Genomic DNA, 20,228 nt, shown 5'->3' with positions numbered 1-20,228 from the left:
CAGGGGATGCGTGCGTCCCGAGTGGCTCCGCAAAGCCTGCGTGATTACACACCCTCAGGTTGGCAAGGAAAGGATCGCTGGTTAGGTTTCCTTCCATCATTTTCTGCCAGTTCCTCTTTGTGTGCCCAGAAACTAGGAAACAGGACAGAAAGTGCCATATAGACCGGGGCCTGAGGCTCTGGGGCAACTCCTCCCAGCAAATGGTCTGTTTTCTCCTCGTAGACGACGCCTCTCAGAACAGCTGGCTCACACCCCCACAGCCTTCAAACGAGACCCAGAAGACCCTTCTGCAGTTGCCCTCAAAGAGCCCTGGCAGGAAAAAGTGCGGTGAGTTGGGTGGGCAGTGACCTCTGTCCGTGCACCTTCTCTGTAGAGTGTCGGCCTCCAGAGCCCTGCAGGTGCCCTGGCAGTCGGAGTCCTTGCCTTGAAGAATGCTAGATGTGGATTTTTGGTAGAAGTTGTGTCTTTCTCCTCACTGGAGCTGGGGTGGCGGTCACCCTTTGACACCCTTTACTTCTATCCTGACAGGCGGATCAGAGAGGGTTCCCCCTATGGCCATCTCCCCAATTGGCGGCTCCTGTCAGTCATTGTCAAGTGTGGAGATGACCTACGGCAGGAGCTACTGGCTTTCCAGGTGTTGAAGCAGCTGCAGGTAAGAGAAGAGAAGAAAGTAGAGGAATTTGGCCCAATTCCACCTCACGCAAGGTGACCACAAAGGTTGTCCTGCAAGGAGCTCTGCTGGGGACCAGCTTCCTGTCCAAGTCCAAATTGGAAGCAGATTAAATTAAAGCCAATGTGGTTTTCCCCTGGGAAGCGCAGCCACAGGAACAGCGCCACAGCGACCTCTTTTGACCCTTTTGTGAACTGCATCTGCTTCCTCCCAATGACGGACCTTAAGGGTGCTATGCTAGGTTTGTCGTTTTACATCACAACTTTCCAGAGGGTCTGCGGCAGGTGGGTTACGCTGTGCCAAGATAGTGATCCCTGGGGCCCACTGGGTTTGTCACATACTAGTAAGTTCATCTCTTATGCATTTTCTCTGGAGCTAGCATTCGACACGGTGCTTAAGATGCTCCTTGGGACACCCACATCCAGGATCAGTGTGCCTAGGTTTGAGTCCCAGATCTGCTTCCAATTCCAGTTTGGTTTTTTTAAAGATTTATTATTTATTTCTTTATTCTTTTTTTGAAAGAGTTACACAGAGAGAGGAGAGGCAGAGAGAGAGAGAGAGGTCCTCCATCCGCTGGCTCACTCCCCAAATGGCCGCAACTGCTGGCCCGGGTCTCCCATGTGGGTGCAGGGGCCCAAGGACTTGGGCTATCTTCTACTGCTTTCCCAGGCCATAGCAGAGAGCTGGATCAGAAGTGGAGCAGCCAGGTCTTGAACCGGCACCCATATGGGATGCCCGCGCCTCAGGCCAGGGTGTTAACCCACTATGCCACAGAGCCGGCCCCAATCCAATTCCTGTTTCCTACCAATGTACATCTTGAGAGGCAGCAGGTAACGGCTTAAGTACTTGAGTTCCTGACCCCAGGATGGGAGACCCAGATGGAGTTCTAGGCTTTCAGCTTTGGCCTAGTTCAGCCTGGCTGTTATGGGTGTTTGGGGAGTAAATTAGCAAATGGGAGCTCCTCTTTTTGTCTTTCTGCCTATCAAATAAATTTATTTGAAAGGCAGAGTTACAGAGAGAGGTAGAGACAGAAAGAGAAAGAGAGAGGTCTTTCATCCACTGGTTCACTCCCCAGATGGCCACAACAACCAGGACCAGGCCATGCTGAAACTAGGAGCCAAGAGCTTCTTCTGGGTCTCCTGTGTGGGTGCTGGGGCCCAATCCCTTGGGCCATCCTCCGCTACCCTTCCAGATGCATAAGGATGGAGCCGGATCAGAAGTGGAGCAGCTGGGACCTGAACCAGTGCCCATATTGGATGCCAGGGCTTTAACCCACTGCCCCACAATGCTGGTCCCCAAATAAATTTTTTTAATTATTTTTAAAGATTTCTTTATCTACTTTGGAAATTTATATTTACTAAATAAAAATTTAAAAAAAAAAAAAAGACTTCTTTATCTACTTGAAAGGCAGAGTGAGAGACAGAGAAAGATTCCATGTACTGGTTTACTCCCCAAATGCCCACAACAGCCAGGGCTGACCAAGCCAAAGCCAGGAACCAGGATTCCATCCAGGTCTCCCTCGTGGGTGGCAGAAACCCAGGTGTCTGGGCAGGTTCCACTGCCTTCCAGGTACATTAGCAAGAGGCTGGATCCAAAGCATGGACTATCCAGGACTAGTATGGGATGCGGGCATCCCAGGCAGCAGCTTAACCCACTGTACCACAACACCCTTAATAACCTTTCTAAAATAAATATGTAAATATGTCCCTTTTTTTTTAACCAGAGAATCTTTCTTTGGACCTAAATTCTTTTCTTTTTTCTTACTGTTTGAAATTATATTAATAGCCCCCACTGTACCTGTTCCAATTCTCTGCTTTCCTGCTCCTCCTACCAATAAGATACCTTTCCCCACATACCTCCGACTGTGGTTTCCTGTTTTTGTTTGGCCCTGGTCCCCAGGAAGATCAGTGAGCCTTACTCATTTAATGAGCTAAAGATCATCAGGATAAGTTGGGGAAAGAAGAATTTTCACCCTCTCCTCTGGTCTAGAGAAAGATGAGCTTCCTAAAACTGCTGTGTCTCCTTACAGTCCATTTGGGAACAGGAGCGAGTGCCTCTCTGGATAAAGCCATACAAGATTCTCGTGATCTCGGCTGACAGCGGCATGATTGAACCCGTCGTCAACGCTGTATCCATCCACCAGGTGAAGAAACAGTCACAGCTCTCCTTGCTCGATTACTTCCTGCAGGAGCATGGCAGTTACACCACTGAGGCGTTCCTTAGTGCCCAGCGCAATTTTGTGCAAAGTTGCGCTGGGTACTGCTTGGTCTGCTACCTGCTGCAAGTCAAGGACAGGTAGGTGGCTTCAGCCCCTCGGTCTCTCCTTTCTCCAGGGTTCCCTCTGCCCCTTCACATGTACCTCTCACTCACTCATTACCATCCTCCCTTGCCTGGATGTAGAGACAGATGTGTTCACATCACACTAAGCCAGGGAGGCAGACTCTTAGGGGCTAGGGTAAAAGAGTGAAGAAATGCAGGGTTTATGGGAGGAGCAGAGGGTTTGAGAGAGCAGGATCTCAAAGGACAAGGGGAAGGGAAGGCAGAGAAAGCTGGGGGGAGCACATTCCAGGGGAGGCAGGAGTTCACTGGGATTAAGGCTTGGGCCACGCTGCATGGCAGGGGAGCAGTGGGCAGTGACATCAGGCCATTAAGAAGAGGCGGGGCTAGAAGGGTCTTCTCTACAAGGTGGAGGAGTTTCATTTTGCCAGCAGAGGACTGACAGCATCTTGCCTTTTAATAAATGCCCACTGGCACCAGCAGTGAGAGTAGATGTATTTGGGCCTTTAGCAACATCATGAGAAGTAATGGGGCCTGGCATCAGAGCAGAAAGGAGATGAGCAGATGGGGGTTGGGGGGCATGGCGCAGAGGTTAGACCACCACCTACGATGCCAGTGCCCCATTGTCAGAGCACTGGTTCGAGTCCCTGCTGCTCCACTTCCATCCAGCTCCCTGCTAAAGCACCTGGAAGGTGGTGAAGGATGGCCCAGGTACTTGGGCCCCTCCCACATGGGAGACCTGGAGCAGTTCCTGTCTTCAGTCTGACCCAGCCCCAGCCGTTGCAGCCACCTGGGGAGTGAGCCAGTGGATGGAAGATTTCTCCCTCTCTCTGTTATTTTGCCTTTCAAATAAATCAAATAAATCTTGGGGGGAAAAGGAGAAGGTAGGTATGAGACACATGGTAGAGAAAAAGTTGAAACTTCGAGCCAGGAGCTCTCCTTACTTCTTAATCTAAAAGTCTTTTAAGTCTAGGGCCGGCGCCGCAGCTCACTAGGCTAATCCTCTGCCTTGCAGTGCCGGCACACCGGGTTCTAGTCCCGGTCGGGGCACCGGATTCTGTCCTGGTTGCCCCTCTTCCAGGCCAGCTCTCTGCTGTGGCCAGGGAGTGCAGTGGAGGATGGCCCAAGTGCTTGGGCCCTGCACCCCATGGGAGACCAGGAGAAGCACCTGGCTCCTGCCATCGGATCAGCGCACTGCGCTGGCCACAGCGCACCAGCCGCGGTGGCCATTGGAGGGTGAACCAACGGCAAAGGAAGACCTTTCTCTCTGTCTCTCTCTCTCACTGTCCACTCTGCCTGTCAAAAAAAAAAAAAAAAAAAAAAAGTCTTTTAAGTCTGGTATTTTGCCCAGAGATGCCATTTCTTTTAACATCACATGAAGAATGGACATTTGGCTTAGCAGTTAAGATGATGGTTAGGGGCCGGTGTTGTGACATAGCAGGTAAAGCCTCCTCCTGCAATGCTGGCATCCTGTATGGGCACTGGTTCATGTCCCAGCTGCTCCACTTCCGATCCAGCTCCCTGTTAATGCACCTGGGAAAGTAGTGTAAGATGACCCAAGTGCTTGCACCTCTGGCCCCACATAGGAGACCTAGAAGCTCCTGGGTCCTTGCTTCAGCCTGGCCCAGCTCTAGCCATTGTAGCCGTTGGGGGAGTGAATGAGTGGATAAAAAATTCTCTCTGTCTCGCTATAACCCTTTCAAATAAATACATAAGTCTTAAATAAATCTTCTTAAAAGAAAAAGTGGCAGCCATGCTTCCTGCATCTTACCGTGGAGTGCTGGGTTCAGTCCCCAGCTCTGGCTCCTGACTCCACCTCCCTGCTCGTGTGCACCTGGGAGGGGAGCAGAGATGACTCAGTTAATGGGTTCCCGACACTCACGTTGGAGACAGGGACTGAGTTCCAGGCCCAGCCCTTGCCACTGTGGGGGTTCTCTCTCCCTGCCTCTTTTTTTAAGATTTGTTTGTTTATTTGAAAGAGCATGAGAGGAGGAGAAACAAGAGAAAGAAAGAGAGCTTCCATCTGCTGGTTCATACCCCCAGGTGGTTGCAACAGCCAGGGCCAAAGGCAGGAGTCAGGAACCCATCCTGATCTCCCACTGGGTGGCATGGACCCAAGTACTTGAACCACCTGCTCCTGCTTTCCCAGGGGCATTAGCAGGGAGCTGGATCAGGAGTGGAACAGCTGGGACTTGAACTGGCACTCCTATGTGGACTGTGGACTTTGCAGGTGACAGCTTAACCCTTTCTGCCACAATGCCAGCCCCTGTCTCTCTGCCTTAAAAAAAAGAAAGAAAGAAAGAATCGCATGAGCTTTATGAAGCCTGGCCACACACAGGTGGAGCACGTGCGTACTGACCACCGGGCCTGCCTTCTAGGACCCCAGCAGGGACGCGTGGTCTGTGTCCTGGGAGCTCCTGTGTCCTGGGAGCTCACCTCACCCTGGGCGTAGGGCAGCTGTCCTGGGAGGGTGGAAATGCAGCGGCCTGCGCTGCCAGAGCTCCCAGTGACAACAGGGCCAATTAAGATCCAGCTAACAGAGCTCACTTCTGTGGAACGCCTGCATGGCCTGCCATTTTTATATTTAAACCAGATGAAAGCCCTGTCCTACCAAGGTTTCCTCCTGAGGGAAGTGTACAGGTCAGGTAGCTCTTCGCTCACTCATCCCACCCTAGCAGCCCACAGATGGACCAGTAGAGGCTCCGCACTTGAGAGCTACAGGGAAATGTCATTAAAGTGTTCCTGAAGTATCAGGATTTGGAACCCAGGAGCCTTGATTGAGTTACCGAGCACCTGCGAAGGCAGGAGATGCTTGACAGATGAGAGGCTGTCCTTCAGGGGGTTGGGGTAGACAGGGATCTGATAAACCATTCACACCTCAACAGAGAATAGGTGTGGTCTAGCCATGAATGGAATCAGCCACTGGGAGGAAGGGGCCACAGTGGATGGGGCCCCAGACTGGGAGCAGGTTTTGTTATATTATGTTAATTCTTTTATTTGAAAGGCAGAGACAGACAGATCTCCCATACACTGGTGTACTCCCCAAATGCCTGTAACAGAGCAGGCTGAAGCTGGGAGCCCAGAACTCAGTCTGGTTAATGGTGTCAGGGACCCAAGTACTTGAGTAATCATTGCTGCCTCCCAGGGTGCACATTAGTAGGAAACTGGCATGGAAAGTGGGGTCAGGGGGACAGTGCTGTGGCCTAACGGGTTAAACCACTGCCTGCAATGCCGCATCCCATATGGGCAACAGTTAAAGTCCCGGCTGCTCCACTTACGATCTAGCTCCCTGCTAATGCGCCTGGGAAAGCACTGGAAGATGGCCCAAGTCCCTGGGCCCCCGTACCACATGGGAGACCTGGAAGAAGCTCCTGGCTCCTGACTTCAGCCCGGCCCAGCCCCAGCCATTACAACCATTTGGGAAGTGAACCAGTGAATGGAAGACTTCTGTCTGTATTTCTAACTCTGCCTCTCAAATACATAAATCTTTACAAAACAAAAAGTGGAGCCAGGACTCAAACCCAGGCACTCCAGTATGGGATGTGGACATCTCAAGCAGTGGCTTAACCCTGAGCTAAGCACCTGCCCCTGTTTTATTTACTTGAGAGACAAAGCTCCCATCCACTGGTTCACTTCCCCAGTTCCTAAAGAGGCAAGGGCCTAGCCTTGCTGAAGCCAGGAACCAACAAGTCAACCAGGCCACCCACGTGGGTCACAGTACCCCAGTTACTTGAATCGTCAGCACTGCTTCCCTGGGTCTGCAGTAGCAGGAAGCTGAAATCAGGAGCCAGAGCCAGGAATCAAACTGGCGTGCTCCAGTGTAGGACATGGGCGTCTTTGTTTAAGATTTATTTAGTTAAAGGCAGAGTTAGGCAGAGGCAGAGAGGTCTTCCACTAGGGAAAGAGAAAGACTGCCCCTCACTAGCCTTGGGTCCTTGGGCAAGTTAGTCTGTTCCCCTCTCCGGGCCTCTGCTTCCTCCTTACCTGTGACCTGAGAGTGGACGAGCGCATCTCTAGAACCTTCCTGGCTCCCCAGATTGCGCCTGTGCTGCTAAATCTTTAATTTTTTTCCGAGAGGAAAGGACTCTTCCCCTCTGGGACTGTTCCCCTTGTGCATCCTCTCTGGATCAGACACCCCAACAACCCCAGAGGAGGTGGCCCTAAACAAAGCTGCGGTGACACTCGGGTCATTTATGCTGACGAGGCCAGGCCTCACGGGCAGAGCTTGCTCATTGCTCATCTGCTGGCCATTCATGTGGGAATCGCCCAGGCCTGGGCTTTATCTCCCCGTCACTCTTCTCCCCTCCAGCTGGCCTGAGTTCTTACCTCCTGAGACTGTTAAGGAAAAAGGACTTAAAACGGACCCTGTGAAGCCCTCGCACTATTTTGCAGTTAACCTCCATGCAGTCAGCTTGCCTCTGATTGCTGCTTCCTGCTGCCAGGGCTGTGGTGTGCAGTGGGCTGATGGGAGTTAGGTCACACACAGGTAGATGGGCTCTTCGTGGAGGCCCTCCACCCAGCACAGGGCTTGGCCTCTGGGACTGCTGGCTGGAGCCTCAGACTTTCTAACCACGATTCTGGATTCTCTGCTAGGTCATTTTGGATACTGGAAGTGTGACTTTTACAAAACTGTCCATTTTGATTAAATTGTTAATGAGTCATTTCATCCCCCACTGCCTCTATGACGCTTTATTTGCTTCCTGTCTTTTTCCCTGCTAACTTCAGGTCCTAGGAATCGAATTGAGATGCAAGCAGCAGCAGACAAGGCAGGGGTGTCCCCTGCCTGGTGTCTGTGGCCTCAGGGAGACTTACCGTCACCTCCTCCTCTCCTCCCCTCCGCAGACACAATGGGAACATCCTTCTGGACGCAGAAGGCCACATCATCCACATCGACTTCGGCTTCATCCTGTCCAGCTCACCCCGAAACCTGGGCTTTGAGACATCAGCCTTCAAGCTAACCACAGAGTTTGTGGATGTGAGTCAGGGAGGAAGGGTGTCGCTGTGTTCTTTCCTGTCCTGGGAATGGGGGCTTGTGGACCCCCTGCCAGAAATGGCAGTCAGCCAGGATGAGACAGGGCTTCCTGGGAGGTCCCTGCCCGAGAAGGAAGTGATTGCCCCAAAAGAGGAAGGAGGAGTGCTGGCAGGCCTGAGGGGCCGGAGAGGGACCATTGCCACCGTGAGGCCCCTTGTGCACACAGCTCTTGTCCTTGTCCAGGTGATGGGCGGTCTGGATGGAGACATGTTCAACTACTACAAGATGCTGATGCTGCAAGGGCTGATTGCTGCTCGGAAGCACATGGACAAGGTGGTGCAGATCGTGGAGATCATGCAGCAAGGTGCGGCTGGGCAGGGGCCAGGTGTCCACAGTGCCTCTGGCTTCCGACGTAGGTTGGGGCCCTGGGACTCAGGGCTTCCAGAAAGTTGATTCCACCTGGAGACGCGGGGTGGGGGAGGGCTCTCGGCTGTGCTCCAGTGCCTCGTTTCTCCTTCAGGCCTCTCTTTCTGACCTGACACAGCTGGGGCCTGGGGAGAGTGGGGAGAGAAGTCCCACTTACAGCCTCCTGGTCCCTTCTACTCCCTGTCCCAGGCCCACCTCTCTGTTTCTGTTTCCTCCTTCCATCGCTTGGCTCTTTCCCGACTCAGGTGTTTCCAGTCGCCATGTGCCTCCCCACCATGACCCTTTGCCCCAACTGCCCTGGCCTCAGCTACCCTTCCTTCCCCCCACTGCTCACCTCTGCTACCCTGAGCTGGAAAACATTTCCTGTCTCTCCTTTCTCTTCCTCCGCTGTGCTGCTGCCTCGTTGCCCTGCCATCTAGTCTTTTGCCCAGGATCCTCTCCTCCCCCAGCTCCTCTGGGCCCCCGTCCTCATCCCCCTCGAGGCTCCAGGTGTACACCGGATCTGAGCTGCCAGTCTCCTCCTCCTCCCCACCCCTGCCCCTACCCCACAGGTTGTCGCCGTTGCTCAGGAGCATCCCCGTCTGGCCCCGTGATGACGGTGGCCCAGGTCATCTGTGAGTGTCAGACGTAGCATAGGCAGAGGCCTGCAACCAGATAAGTGCCCAGCTCAGGGCCCACGCCCCAGAGCCTCTTCCCGGCCTTCCCTCAGCCCTATCTGGGGGAGAGGTCCCTTCTCTGCCCATATGCCTGCACCTACAGAAGGGCTCAGCATGGGATGAAGGTGGGCTCCAGACAGGGCCTCCCACCAACTCCTGCTCCCTGCCCACAACAGAATCGTACCCACACTGCCAGGGGTCCCTGAAGGGGGAGGAAGAGACCCCTGGCTCTGTCTGCAGTGGCTTTGCTGCTGTTCCTCTCTCCTATCCATCCATGACCCTGAACCCCCACTGCTTCCCCCAGGTTCTCAGCTTCCTTGCTTCCATGGCTCCAGCACCATTCGCAACCTCAAGGAGAGGTTCCACATGAGCATGACGGAGGAGCAGCTCCAGCTGCTGGTGGAGCAGATGGTGGACGGCAGCATGCGGTCCATCACCACCAAACTCTACGACGGCTTCCAGTACCTCACCAACGGCATCATGTGACCCCCCCCTCCTCGGGCCCAAGGCACCCCTTCCGGGAGGACCCTTGTTTGCGAGACCCCACTACCCAACCATCCACCTGAGGGAAACAAAGGCAAGAAATATAAAGGATCATGTGGTAACTGCCAGAGCTTGCCGGGGGTGGGGTGGGGGATGGGAGGCCAGCCGCGGGTGCAGACTGGCCGGGGTACCCCTGCCCAGCCCTGTGTCAGTATCACCACCTGACACACTCCAGGACTCACTGCCCTCCAGAGCAGAGGTGACGAATGCGAGGGACACCAGGGCCTTCCGCTTCATCTGTCCTGGGTCCCAGAGAGGGAGGCAGGAGTAGGTTCTTGGTACTTGGGACTCGATCCTGTGGTTGGCCTTTGGCCATGCTGCTGCCCACCTCTGTCCCCTCCCAGGGACTGACCCCAGGCCGAGCTCTTTCACAGCGGCTCTGCTGTGGGGTCCCGCACTTGCTGAGCTGCCCATCACGGGGGCGAGGAAGGGAATTACCACAACCCCCCCAGCGTATTGAGGGTATTGGCCTAGCTGTGGTTCCTTACCCTGGTCCCTTCCCCACACCCAGGGACATGGCTCTCAATTTTTTATTTTTAACTCTTGTTTGAAATAAAGTCCTTAGTTAGCCATCTGTGTCATCCGAGTTGGGTCTTTTGGGGCAGGGGGGTAACGAGTGAACAGATGCCCTGGGCCCAGGGGACAAAAGGCACCACACCCGGGAGGGGGACTCCTTTTCCCTGGCTGTCCTGGCCAGAGCCACCTCCTCCCGGAGAAAGGCCTCCCCCGTTCTCACTCAGCCCCTCCCTGGCCAGTCCACATTGTCCAAGTCACAAAAAGAGGAGCCTGAATGGGGATTAAACCACGAGCAGTTTTAATGGTCTGGTTCTCTCCCTCCTGTTTCTCCCACTGTTAGTATTATTATTACTACAAGAATAAAGGATTCCTGAGAGCCTGTCCCCTCCTCTCCCTGGGCCCCCCCGACAGGACTCATCCCCACCAACCCCCCTCCCTGGAATTTCTGGGGGGAAAAAAAAAGACAAGTGAAAGGCACTGCAGGAGTGGGGGGCTTGAGTGTCAGGGAGTGGGGGAGGGTGCTAGGGCCGGGCCGGGCCGGGCCCAGAGAAGGAAGGCTACAGTCCATGCCTGGAGTCCCGGAGCGGTGTCCGGGACAGCCCCTCCCCTCAGTCCTCCCCTGTGCCTCTCGGCAAATGCACCGCACACCCAGCCTCCCAGCTCCGGTTCCACACTGGGCGTCTGCGGCAGGAGCAGAATTAGTGTCGGGTTCAGAAGGGAGGAATGGAGGGCCGCTCTACTAGGACCCGTGGGCCGAACCCCAAGGGGCGTGGGGGAGAGGGGTCTTTGCAAACAACTATAATCCTCAAAAGCTTTCTCCAGGGGAGAGGAAATGAACAAAATGTGAATGTTAATGAAACATCCCAGTCCAGGGACCAAGAGGCAGCAGCAGTGAAACCCAGGCTCCTGGGAAAGACAGAGGGGCTGACCAGTCCCAGGCCTGGGGCTTAGTTGTCCCCAGTGCCCCCCTGCCGTGCCCTGATGAAGGCCATGCCATGTGTGCGGAAATGGGTCTTGAGGTTGAGCGGGCTGTCGCAGCTCTTGCCGCAGACCTTGCAGGTCAGCGGGCCTCCAGAGGCAGCCAGGGGTGAGTCTCCACCCTCTGGGTCAGACCTCGCCGGAGGGGGGACCTCTTCCTCCCCATCCCCCAGCCCCAGGGCACTGGCTCTACCCACACCCCGTCTCTTCTTGTGGCTGATGAACCGGTGCCGGCTCAGGGAGCCGGGGGAGGCGAAGCACAAGCCGCAGTCGAGGCACTGCTGGGCACCGCCGTCCACCCTCAACCCCACCAGGAGGCTCTGTTCCGTTGAGCCACTGCTCCGGTAGCGCAGGGGGCCATGGCCTCCAGACCCAGGGCCACCCCTGGGGGACTTGGCCGGAGGTGTTGTGCTGTCAGGCTCCTCACTGCACGAGTCTGAAGATGGGCGGCGTTTCCGTCCTGGCCCCTGGGGAAGAGCGGGAGAGACGGCCTCACCATCACCAGCACTGTCCCTGTGGTCTCCCACCTCCGAGTCCCTAAGAGCAGGCCAAGCCTCTGCCTACCTGGGCTCTGGCACCAGGGCCCCGGGCCAAGGCATTCCCTCGGCCAGGGGACTGGGCCCCGAGCTGCAGGCCATGCCGGACCTGGACGTGCTTCTCCAGGATCAGGCGGCTGCTGAAGGTGCGCTTTCCCTCTGTGCAATACCTGGAAGGCCAAGAGCGAGCGGGGTGGCGGTGGGCACAGCCCGCACGCAGTCAAGGCCCACAGCTCCTGAGAAAGGAGCCACCGGAGCAGAGGGAGGTCTCAAATTGAAGTCTGCTTCAACCAGAGGCGACTGAGGGGGTACTTCAGGGGTGAGGGGCAGGGCTGGGGCTGGGCAGGGGGTACCTGCAAGGATAAACTCTCTTGATGCCCTCGTGGTTGACCCTGACATGACGCCTCAGGCTGGGGGCAGAGCAGAAGGAGCGCTCACACAGGCGGCAGGGAAACTTCTTCACCGACTAGGAGAGCAGGGGGGCCCCTCAGTGCCTGGCCCGTCCCAAAGCTGCCCTCCGGCCCACCTCGCCACCCGCCCACTCACCTTGCCATGCTCCTTCTTCATGTGCGCCACGTACTCGTCCCGCTCAGGGAACCAGGAGTGACACAGGCCGCAGGTCCAGCCTCCGGGCCCCCCGCCCCCCCCCTTGATGCCTTTGCCCCCTAGCTCCCGCCGGGGCCGCTTGGTCGAGCGGGGGGGCTCGGGGGAGCTAGGCGGTTCCTCCTCTTCGGAAGATGACGACGACTCCTCGGTAGCAGCAGCGGCAGTGGCAGTGGCAGCAGCCGCCCCTCCCTGAGACACGGCCAGCTCCTCAGGCTCAGTCTTGGGGGTCAGAGGGGCACCCCCAGTCCCTTTCCCTGCAGTCTCCTCCCCCATGCGCCCAGACTGATGAGTGTTCTGTAGGAGGCAGACAAGGGGGAGGGCTGCTGTGGGGGCGGGCCTGCCTTTGCTGGCCCCCTCCCCCACCGAGGGCTGTGCGGCCCTAGTCCAAGTCGGCATGTCCAGGCCCCCCGCCCCACCCTCGTACCTTGAGATGTTCCAGCATGGTCCTTTTTTGAGCAAAGAGCAGAGGACAAGACGGACACTTAAAGACGCTAACGCGCTGGGGCAGCAGGTGCTGGTCGAAGTGTGAGGAGAGGAGGGGCTTGTGCGTGAAGACCGTGTCGCACATGGCGCACTTGTAGATCTGCCTGTGGTGGGCAAGGACAGTGCAGACATCAGGCAGGGCTGGCTGGAGCCCACCCCGCCTCCCCCAGCTCCCCCCGCCCCCCGGCTCTCACTTGGCCTGCTGGGAGAGGAAGCTGGGGTGCTGGGAGTAGAGGTGTGCATGGGCACTGGGTGCAGACTTGAAGGCCATGGGGCAGATGGGGCACTTGTGGAAAACCTCGCAGTGCGACGCCTGGATGTGGGACTTGATGGAGTTCACACCCCCAAACACCACCGCGCAGCTGGGGCACCTGGGAGAGGAAGCAGGAGGCCCTGGGGTGAGAGGGTGGAGGGCGCCGCCCTGAGCCCAGCCATGCTGATCCTCAGGGACGGGGCAGGCTGAGGAGGAAACTGGCGATGCGGTGTGAGCAACACGGACGACGGAAGGGCCCAGAGGCCCAGGCCCACCAGGGAGGCAGAGCCAGGGCTCCAGAGGGGGACAACTGGAAGGCGGAAAGAGGAGAATGGGGGTGCTCCTTGAGGGCCCATCTAACGGGCTGCTGCCGGCAGACAGGAGACCCTCGAGGGCTGCAGGGGAGGAGCGGGAGGCACCTGTATCCTACACGGCGAGAGAAATGCAGACAGGCCTCGCGGAGATGGGCCTGAAAATTGGCTTGCAGGAAGTTGCCCCCACACTCAGGACAGACGTGGGGGGGTCGGTTCTTATGCATGCGCTGGTGGGCGCTGAAGCTGCAGCGATTGGGGAGCGTCATGGGGCAGGTTGGGCAAACCTGTCGAGGGGGTTAAAAAGGTAAGCAGGTGAAGGGTGGCCTGGCCCCCCCTTACTTTCCTAACGAAGCCCCCGGCGGCTTCCTAGGCCTTATCCCCACAGCATCTGGCTGTCCCCTCCCCAAATGAGCGGTGAAAAGCAACTCACATTGCTGGTGGCCCCCGGGGCAGGGGGCCCGAGCTGCTGGAAGTGGGCTGCCATGCCAGCCTTGTCCCGGCACTGCTCCTTGCACTCCAGGCAGCGGAAGCACGTGTAAGCAGAGGTGGCAGGGGCGGCAGGCGGCTCTGTCGAGAGGGGCAGCACAGGGGCCTCAGCAGCAGCTGTGCTCATGGCAGCAGAGGCGATGGCCCCCTCGCCCTTGCCCAAGGCAGGCAAGAGCAGCGGTCCAGGGGCAGGTGGGACAGCCACAGGGAGCAGGGGTGTGATGTCCGGCTGCCCCACCATCTGGTCGAGGGCCACGGGCCTCATGACCAAATGTGAGCACTGCATGACGAGCCCCTTGTCCTTGTGCTCGCGAGCATGGAGGAGCAGGCTGCACTTGTTGAAGAAGACCAGGCGGCGGGCACAGTGGTTGCAGGTGACCTCAATGCGCATGCTCCGGCGGTCGTAGTGCCGGGCCAGACTCTTCTCCAGCGAGAAGGCATCCCCGCACTCCAGGCAGCGGTAGCCCGTTGGAGGCAGGGCCAGCCCGGCCTCAGCAGGTGGGCTCAGGTTTGGCCTGTAGGCAGGAAGCAGGTTCTTGCTGTTGAGGATCTTGTTGAAGGCCTCCACCAGGCTGGACTGGGTCCGTGAGATCACTGTGCCGCCCCCCGCAGCTGGCCCAGGGGCCGGCTTTGTGGGCTGCACCATCACCACCGAGGCCCCATTCACCTTCTGTCCCCCGGTCCCCAGCCCTGCCCGACCTTCAGCCTTGGGCAGCGCCTGGGGCACCAGGCCGAGCACATTCTTAGCCAGCGTCTTGGGGCTGGCGGCAGTCCCCCCGGGCAGAACCACGGCTTTGCGGGCCACGCTGGCGGCCATGAGCATAGCGGTGCTGGCGTTCTGGATGGTAGCCACAGGCAGCACGGTGCCCTTCAGCCTGGTGCCATCACCCAGCTGTACGCTCACCACCTTTGGACCCTCAGGGGTGGGGGCCGCAGGGGACAGCTTCAGGAGGCTGGCTTCAGCCAGGAAGGCCCCTTCAGCCAAGTTGGGGCCAGGAGGATCAGGGTCCGAGGGGACCCGGGTGACAGTCCTTGTGATGTTTCCGCAGGACGTTTTAATGGTCTTGATCCGCACCTTGAGAGGCCTGGAGGAGCTGGAGGAGCCAGGGGAGTCATTGCTGTCCTCGTCCGCAGCCTCGGCGCCACTGGAGGGGCTCTGGGGACTGCCCGGGGCAGACCTGTCGGCTTGTCCCGCATCTTCTTCCTCCTTCAGGGGCTTACAGCCGGGTACTTTAGGGGAGGCAAGAGGGCTCTGGTGCCCTGGAGACTGCTTGAAGAACGGCACCCCAGCCACCCGGGGAGGTGAGGCACTGGCAGGGATGCCTGTGGCCTCGGCGCCAGCACCTCGCTGCGGGAGGCCCTGGGGGTGGCGGGGGCTGCAGCTGCCTGGCTTCAAGGCCCCCAGCAGCGGGGAAGAGCCAGGCGGCAGCAGGGCGGGGCCGTTCTCAGGGGCCAGCTCAAAGGGAGAGGAGAAAGGAGGTGGGGTCATGGCCCCCTCCCGAGGTGGGGAGGGTGCGGAGGGAGGCAGGGGATCTGGGTGCTTCTCTGGCTCAGGCTCGAAATGAGCAAAGAGGTCCAAGGGCGCTTTGCCTTCCATGGCTTTTTCTTTCCAGGCCCCCACACTGGGGGGAGCTGGGGAGCGGGGGGTTCCCGGGAGGGATGGCTCTGGGCCCCCAAAACCATTTTGCATCAGCCGAGGTCCCACAGGCCCTTCCTTGCTTACGGCCCCAGGCCGGGCCCCTTCCGCTCCAGAAGCTCCGGCCAGGTTCTCAGACTGTTCGGGACACACAGTGTTCTTGACAATGACGCTGACGGTGGAAATGTCTGGCGGCGGCAGGCCGTGGTCAGAGGCCTGGGCTGCAACTTCAGGGTCGTCCCCAGCGGCTGCTGCTGCTTTGTCTCCAGATGCACCTCCCTCACTGGGTTCTGGCTTCCCTGGGCCTCCCGGCCCGTCACTTTCTTCCGGCCCTGAGTGGATGGCTTCATTTGCATCGATGTCAGGGATGTCAAAGGCAGCAAGGAGGTCATCGAAATCAGGGGTCTTCATGTCCCCCATAGCGGCCGGTCCCAAACCTGATGCAAACAGGGAAAGGGAAAACTGATCAGTCTGGCGCAGAGGCCCCGGGGCTCCTCCCTCAGGTTCTCCCCACATGCACTGCCATTGGCTACAGCTGAATCCTGGAGAGCTGCTTGTTTTGCCAATCCCCTGCCCCAAATCAAGAGAGGGTTAGTGCGCAAACCCAGGGCATGCGCCCCAACCCACAGGCAGAGACCACGGAGACAGAGACGTGGAGTCCAGGTGGGGGAGGACACCTGCTCACCCCGTCCTGTGGCCAGCTCGGAATCAACGAACTGACATTACTATTAAGGACAACGCTGGGTCTCAGCAGTCCTCCATGTCAACGTGGGAATAGTTCATATTCTTCATGGATCTTCTAGGTCTACCAGAGACCTGAAAGGCCACGCATGCACAGGGGCAGAGACTTAAGCCAAAAGGAACCTGGCTTGGTCACAGCCTGCCAGGCAAGAGAGCCACTTCACGGCCTTCCTTTTGCTGTTTGAAAGAAGGGACAGGAAATCCACACGTCACAGATTATTCTCAGCACAGAATGAAATTGCAAACGTTCAGACCCAGGACGCGATGTATTATTACGGCTGGGCCAAACACCACGTCGGGTCATGGAGAAGCTGGGAAGGAGCGCGCACTGGGAATCCAGAGCTGGGCCAGAGTCAAGAGTCACAAAAGATCAAGCTGGGAACACTTGGTGTCGTCACTGCTACTTAGGGACCCACTTGGCCAGAAGGGAGAAATCAACTCCGGGAAATCACTCCAAAGACGAAGATGGGAAGAGTAAGACACAGGAACAAAGGGGGGGTGGGGGGAGCCGGTGACGGCACCCTGGTCACAAGGGCCCCAGCCTAGGCTTCTCCTGTCACAAACACCTGCTGCTCGCTCACCTACCTTCCCCAGAGTGCTCCTCCCTCCCTCCCTCCCTCCCTCCCTCCCCCGCGAGCTCTCCCAGGTCTAAAACTCCAGGGGAAAAGCTTACCCAGCACAGCTGCCACACGGGGAAAAGCCGCGCCCTGGGCCCTATCCTCTGTGCTCTGAGCTCCTACCCTGGCCTACCCTGATTCAGACACCACAGCCTTCCCGTCTTCCTTTGGTAACAGTACTACAGGACTTCTTACCCAGCCCCAACCTGGCCTCCTGCAAAAAGACAAAAAAAAAAAAAAAAAAAAAAAAAAATCCTGCAGCTCCATGTGGCACTAAACCAAAGAGGAGGCCATGGTGCTTCTGGGTCTGGGAGGAAGCAACTAAAGCAAGCCACATTCTCCAACATTCCCTGCCCAGGAGGCAAGCCACTTCCCAGGGCCAATTCTCTCACCTCTTTCCAGCCTGCAGACTGTAACTGGAGATAGTCCCAGCAGGTGGCAGCTGGCATTGCTGGGACCAAGGTGGGGGTGGGGGGGTAAGGGTACCAACTAGAGGAAGAAAGAGGAGTCGGGACCAGGCCCCCTCTACTGAATTTTGCAGCCTCTGGGTTTAAACAAAGCCCTCAGCCCTTGCCTCTGACCTAACAAATCGCTGGGCCCTGCTCAGCCTGGCTCCCTCCCCATGGGAGAGGCCCGGGTGCCCTTCCCCTTCCCCTTCCCGCCCTCAGAGAGGTGGGCTGGGGGAGCTCAGGCCCGTGGGGACCAGGAGAAAACACCTGCGAACTCGCCTCCCCCTTTCAGCTTTCAAGTGACTTAAAGGTCATCTGATAGCCACCAGCCCGAGCAGACAGTCGGCCAGGCGGCAGAGCTCAAGGCCCGGAGCGCCCCCCCCACCCCACGGCCCAGGCCGCGCTGCGGCTGCTCTGCCCTGTGTTAGGGCCCCCGTTCCCCCGCCTCCTTTTCCCTGTTCTTCCCCAAAAGCCAACGGAAGGCACTCAACAGGAAGAGGGCGAGGAGGTCTGGGTCCGCTGGGGGCCCAGGGCCTGCTGCGCCCACAGCAGAACGAGGGGCCGGCGCCCGGCCGGGGGCGATTAGGTTGCGGCCAAGCTGGGCAGCAGGCGGAATTAAGTCCCTGCCATCTGCCGAGCGCTGGCGCTGGGAGCAAGTCCGAGGTTGCGGGGAGGAGGTGGGGTGTGCACAAGAGAAGCCAGACGGGAAACTGAGGCGCGCGGAGCTTCTTTCGCTACCACCGGCGAGCGAAGGCAAGGCCGGGCCTCGGCCGGGCCGGGCCCCTGGGGAGCCGCCGCGCAGCACCCCGGGGCCCAGGACTACGCGACAGCCGGGGCTGCAGGAAGACAGCAGAGTGGGGAGGGGGCGGCCTCTGCGTGCCCCTCGGCTCTCCGGCCCGGTCCCAGCTCGGACCTCGTTCCCCTCCGCAGCGCGGACTTCCAGAGGCTCCCTCAGACCGGGGAGTGATCGGAAGGCGCGCAGAGGGCCCCGGGGCGCGAGCCTGAGTCCTGCCCGGGCCCGGGCGCTGACCTGCACCCAGCCAGGGTGCCGGCTCCGCGCCGGCCTGGCCCAGTTCCTCCCGCCCCCACCCCCGGGCGCGGACACCATTTTGGGTCGCGACATCCCGCAAGCTTCCAGTCCCGGGCCGCACTTCGGGCGCCTCTCGGGCTGGGGCAACAGGACTTGGGGTCCCCGACCCTCCTTCCACGTTTACCCGACTAGGGGACTGTGCTTTCAACAGGCTGGGAGTTTCGCCCATCCGCCCAAAGGATGGAGGCGGTGTCCGGGCCTTCCTAGAAGCCGCCCCAGGGGGCGGCGCGGAGAAGGGGGTAGTTGACCAAGTGGGGGAGGGGCGGGGGTATTTACCCGCCCCCCCAGGGGGCGGAGCCTAGGGCGGGTATTTACCCCAGGCACGCTTACTTGCTTCGTTCCTAGCGCGGGCCAAGACCCAGCAGTCTATCCTGCTCCAGCCGCCACCGCTGCAGCCGCCGCTGCAGCCGCCGCCGCCGCCCTCCCCGCGGCCGCCGCTACTTCCTGCTTCTCTCCGGTTCGGCCTCCCCCCTCCCTCCGCTCCCTCCGCGCTCCGGGTCTGAGCTGCCCGCTTTCACACTCGCCATTGGCCGGCACCCCCGTCGTTCAGTGCTGCGCCCCTCCCAGCCCCGCACTGGGTTGGCCTTAAGTACTGCCGCTCGGAACGCTCCCCGCACAGTCCTCTTCTCCTCATTGGCCAAGAAGCCTGGGCCCTCTGAAGATAGTTTTCCCCATTGGCTGAGCCGAGGTCCACCTGCCCTTTCTGCGCATCTCAAACACAATTGGCCTGCGCTACTGTCTCTTAGAAAGAAGCCAGCCTGACTCCGTGCCTTCCTCAGGGAGGCGGGGCTATCCTGGCTGCGCCCCGCCCCCTCACTCCCTATTGGCCGCTGGAAGCTTGCAGCGTCTCCTCACTTAGGCAGATTTAAAGAACTCTCAGCGCCTGTATGGTGGGCACTTGGAGGAGACGCTTAAAGACCCGGAGGCAGGCCCGGAGCGGGGGTCTTTTTGCAGTGTTTTCTCAAGCTGAACCCAACGTCGGGGGTCCAGAAGTCCAGAATGGGACGCCACCTTCAACATGACGTCATCGCGGTCTTGCCGCCGTCGGAATCGCCCCGTAGCCCGGGTGGCGGGGGTCGGCGCGCGGGCCAGCTGCCGGGCGAGGGTGTCCCCCGGTGCTGCCCCCTCAGAGAGAGGGCCCGGTCGGGCTTGCGACTTGGAGTCTGGAAGGAACGGGGACCGGAAGTGGGGCTGAGGTGACGCTAGGAGTGCTGGCGTGGCCTGGGCCGCTTCCAAAGGGACCTTCAAGCAGCACGAGAGGGAGAGACCCCACCTCCGTTTCCCACTTAAGAGCCCTTCCCTGGTCCCCGCTCCCGGCACGGGGTGGGGGTGGGCGCGGGGGGGCGAGTTTTCCCGCGCTTTTTGGCCCCGCCCACTGGAGGCGGGGGACCCGGCGGAGTTGCTGGGAAAATGAGCCCGGGGGGCCTCTGCGGCACTCCCCAGCCCAGTGTTGCAAGCCTGGCGTTCCTGCCTCGCGCGTAGTCGCGTGGTTTTCTCGGGTGGTTCTTGCTACCCGGCCCGGGGGTCCCAGGACTGTCGGGCGCGCCTGACTGCCTCGGCGTGTGACTCAGAACCTCTGAAGGGGAGCGTTGGGGCCATCACTTACCGTATGGTGGCATTGGGCAAATCACTCAACCTCCCCGAATTTTTTTTCCCATGGGTAAAATGGGAATTATAGTATCCACGGCCAAGATTACTAATTGAGGATGAAGAGTTCACTAGGTTTAAGTGCTTTGCAGAGTGATTGGCGGGGTCAGCGCTGTGGCACAATGGGTAAAGCTGCCACCTGCAGCGCCAGCATCCCATATGGGCCCCGCTGCTATGGCCTGGGAAAGCAGTAGAAGATGGCTCAAGTCTCTGGGCCCCTGCACCCGCGTGGGAGACCTGGAAGAAGCTCCTGGCTCCGGATCAGCTCAGCTCAGCTCCGACTGTTAAGGCCATCTTGGGAGGCAACCAGCGGATGAAAATCTCTCTCCCTC

At 58.8% G+C, this 20,228-nt stretch overlaps 2 protein-coding genes across 7 annotated transcripts in view; one reads left to right on the top strand and one right to left on the bottom strand.

The window, feature by feature from the left end:
• Positions 1–10,195, top strand: part of PI4KB (phosphatidylinositol 4-kinase beta) — a 33,395-nt gene extending 23,200 nt beyond the window's left edge. For all 3 annotated transcript variants that reach the window (XM_062192244.1, XM_062192245.1, XM_062192246.1), the window contains 6 exons: positions 223–327; positions 529–652; positions 2,700–2,965; positions 7,790–7,922; positions 8,163–8,283; positions 9,306–10,195. In XM_062192244.1, coding sequence (XP_062048228.1) covers positions 223–327; positions 529–652; positions 2,700–2,965; positions 7,790–7,922; positions 8,163–8,283; positions 9,306–9,487 — 931 coding nt within the window. In that variant the 3' untranslated portion in view covers positions 9,488–10,195. The remainder of the gene's footprint in view (positions 1–222; positions 328–528; positions 653–2,699; positions 2,966–7,789; positions 7,923–8,162; positions 8,284–9,305) is intronic.
• A 126-nt stretch (positions 10,196–10,321) lies between these two features.
• ZNF687 (zinc finger protein 687) lies at positions 10,322–18,690 on the bottom strand. Of its 4 annotated transcripts, XM_062192240.1 has the most exons (10): positions 18,374–18,463; positions 17,103–17,199; positions 13,661–15,789; positions 13,336–13,514; positions 12,858–13,034; positions 12,605–12,767; positions 12,121–12,474; positions 11,928–12,040; positions 11,603–11,744; positions 10,322–11,505 (listed from the first exon to the last, which is right to left on the bottom strand). In XM_062192240.1, exons 1-10 carry the CDS (start codon positions 18,416–18,418, stop codon positions 11,008–11,010), a joined length of 3,897 nt encoding a protein of 1,298 aa, XP_062048224.1. In that variant the 5' UTR covers positions 18,419–18,463; the 3' UTR covers positions 10,322–11,007. The 4 variants fall into 4 exon arrangements, with proteins under 4 accessions (XP_062048224.1, XP_062048225.1, XP_062048226.1 ...); XM_062192241.1 differs by lacking the exons at positions 17,103–17,199; positions 18,374–18,463 and adding an exon at positions 18,580–18,690; XM_062192242.1 differs by lacking the exon at positions 17,103–17,199 and having other exon boundaries at positions 18,374–18,453.
• Between the last annotated feature and the right edge of the window lie 1,538 nt (positions 18,691–20,228).

This window comes from Lepus europaeus, chromosome 5 (genome assembly GCF_033115175.1).
Source record: "Lepus europaeus isolate LE1 chromosome 5, mLepTim1.pri, whole genome shotgun sequence".
NCBI lineage: Eukaryota > Metazoa > Chordata > Mammalia > Lagomorpha > Leporidae > Lepus > Lepus europaeus.
The sequence above is the reverse complement of the archived record's forward strand: the minus strand, read 5'-3'. Positions and strand labels throughout refer to the sequence as shown.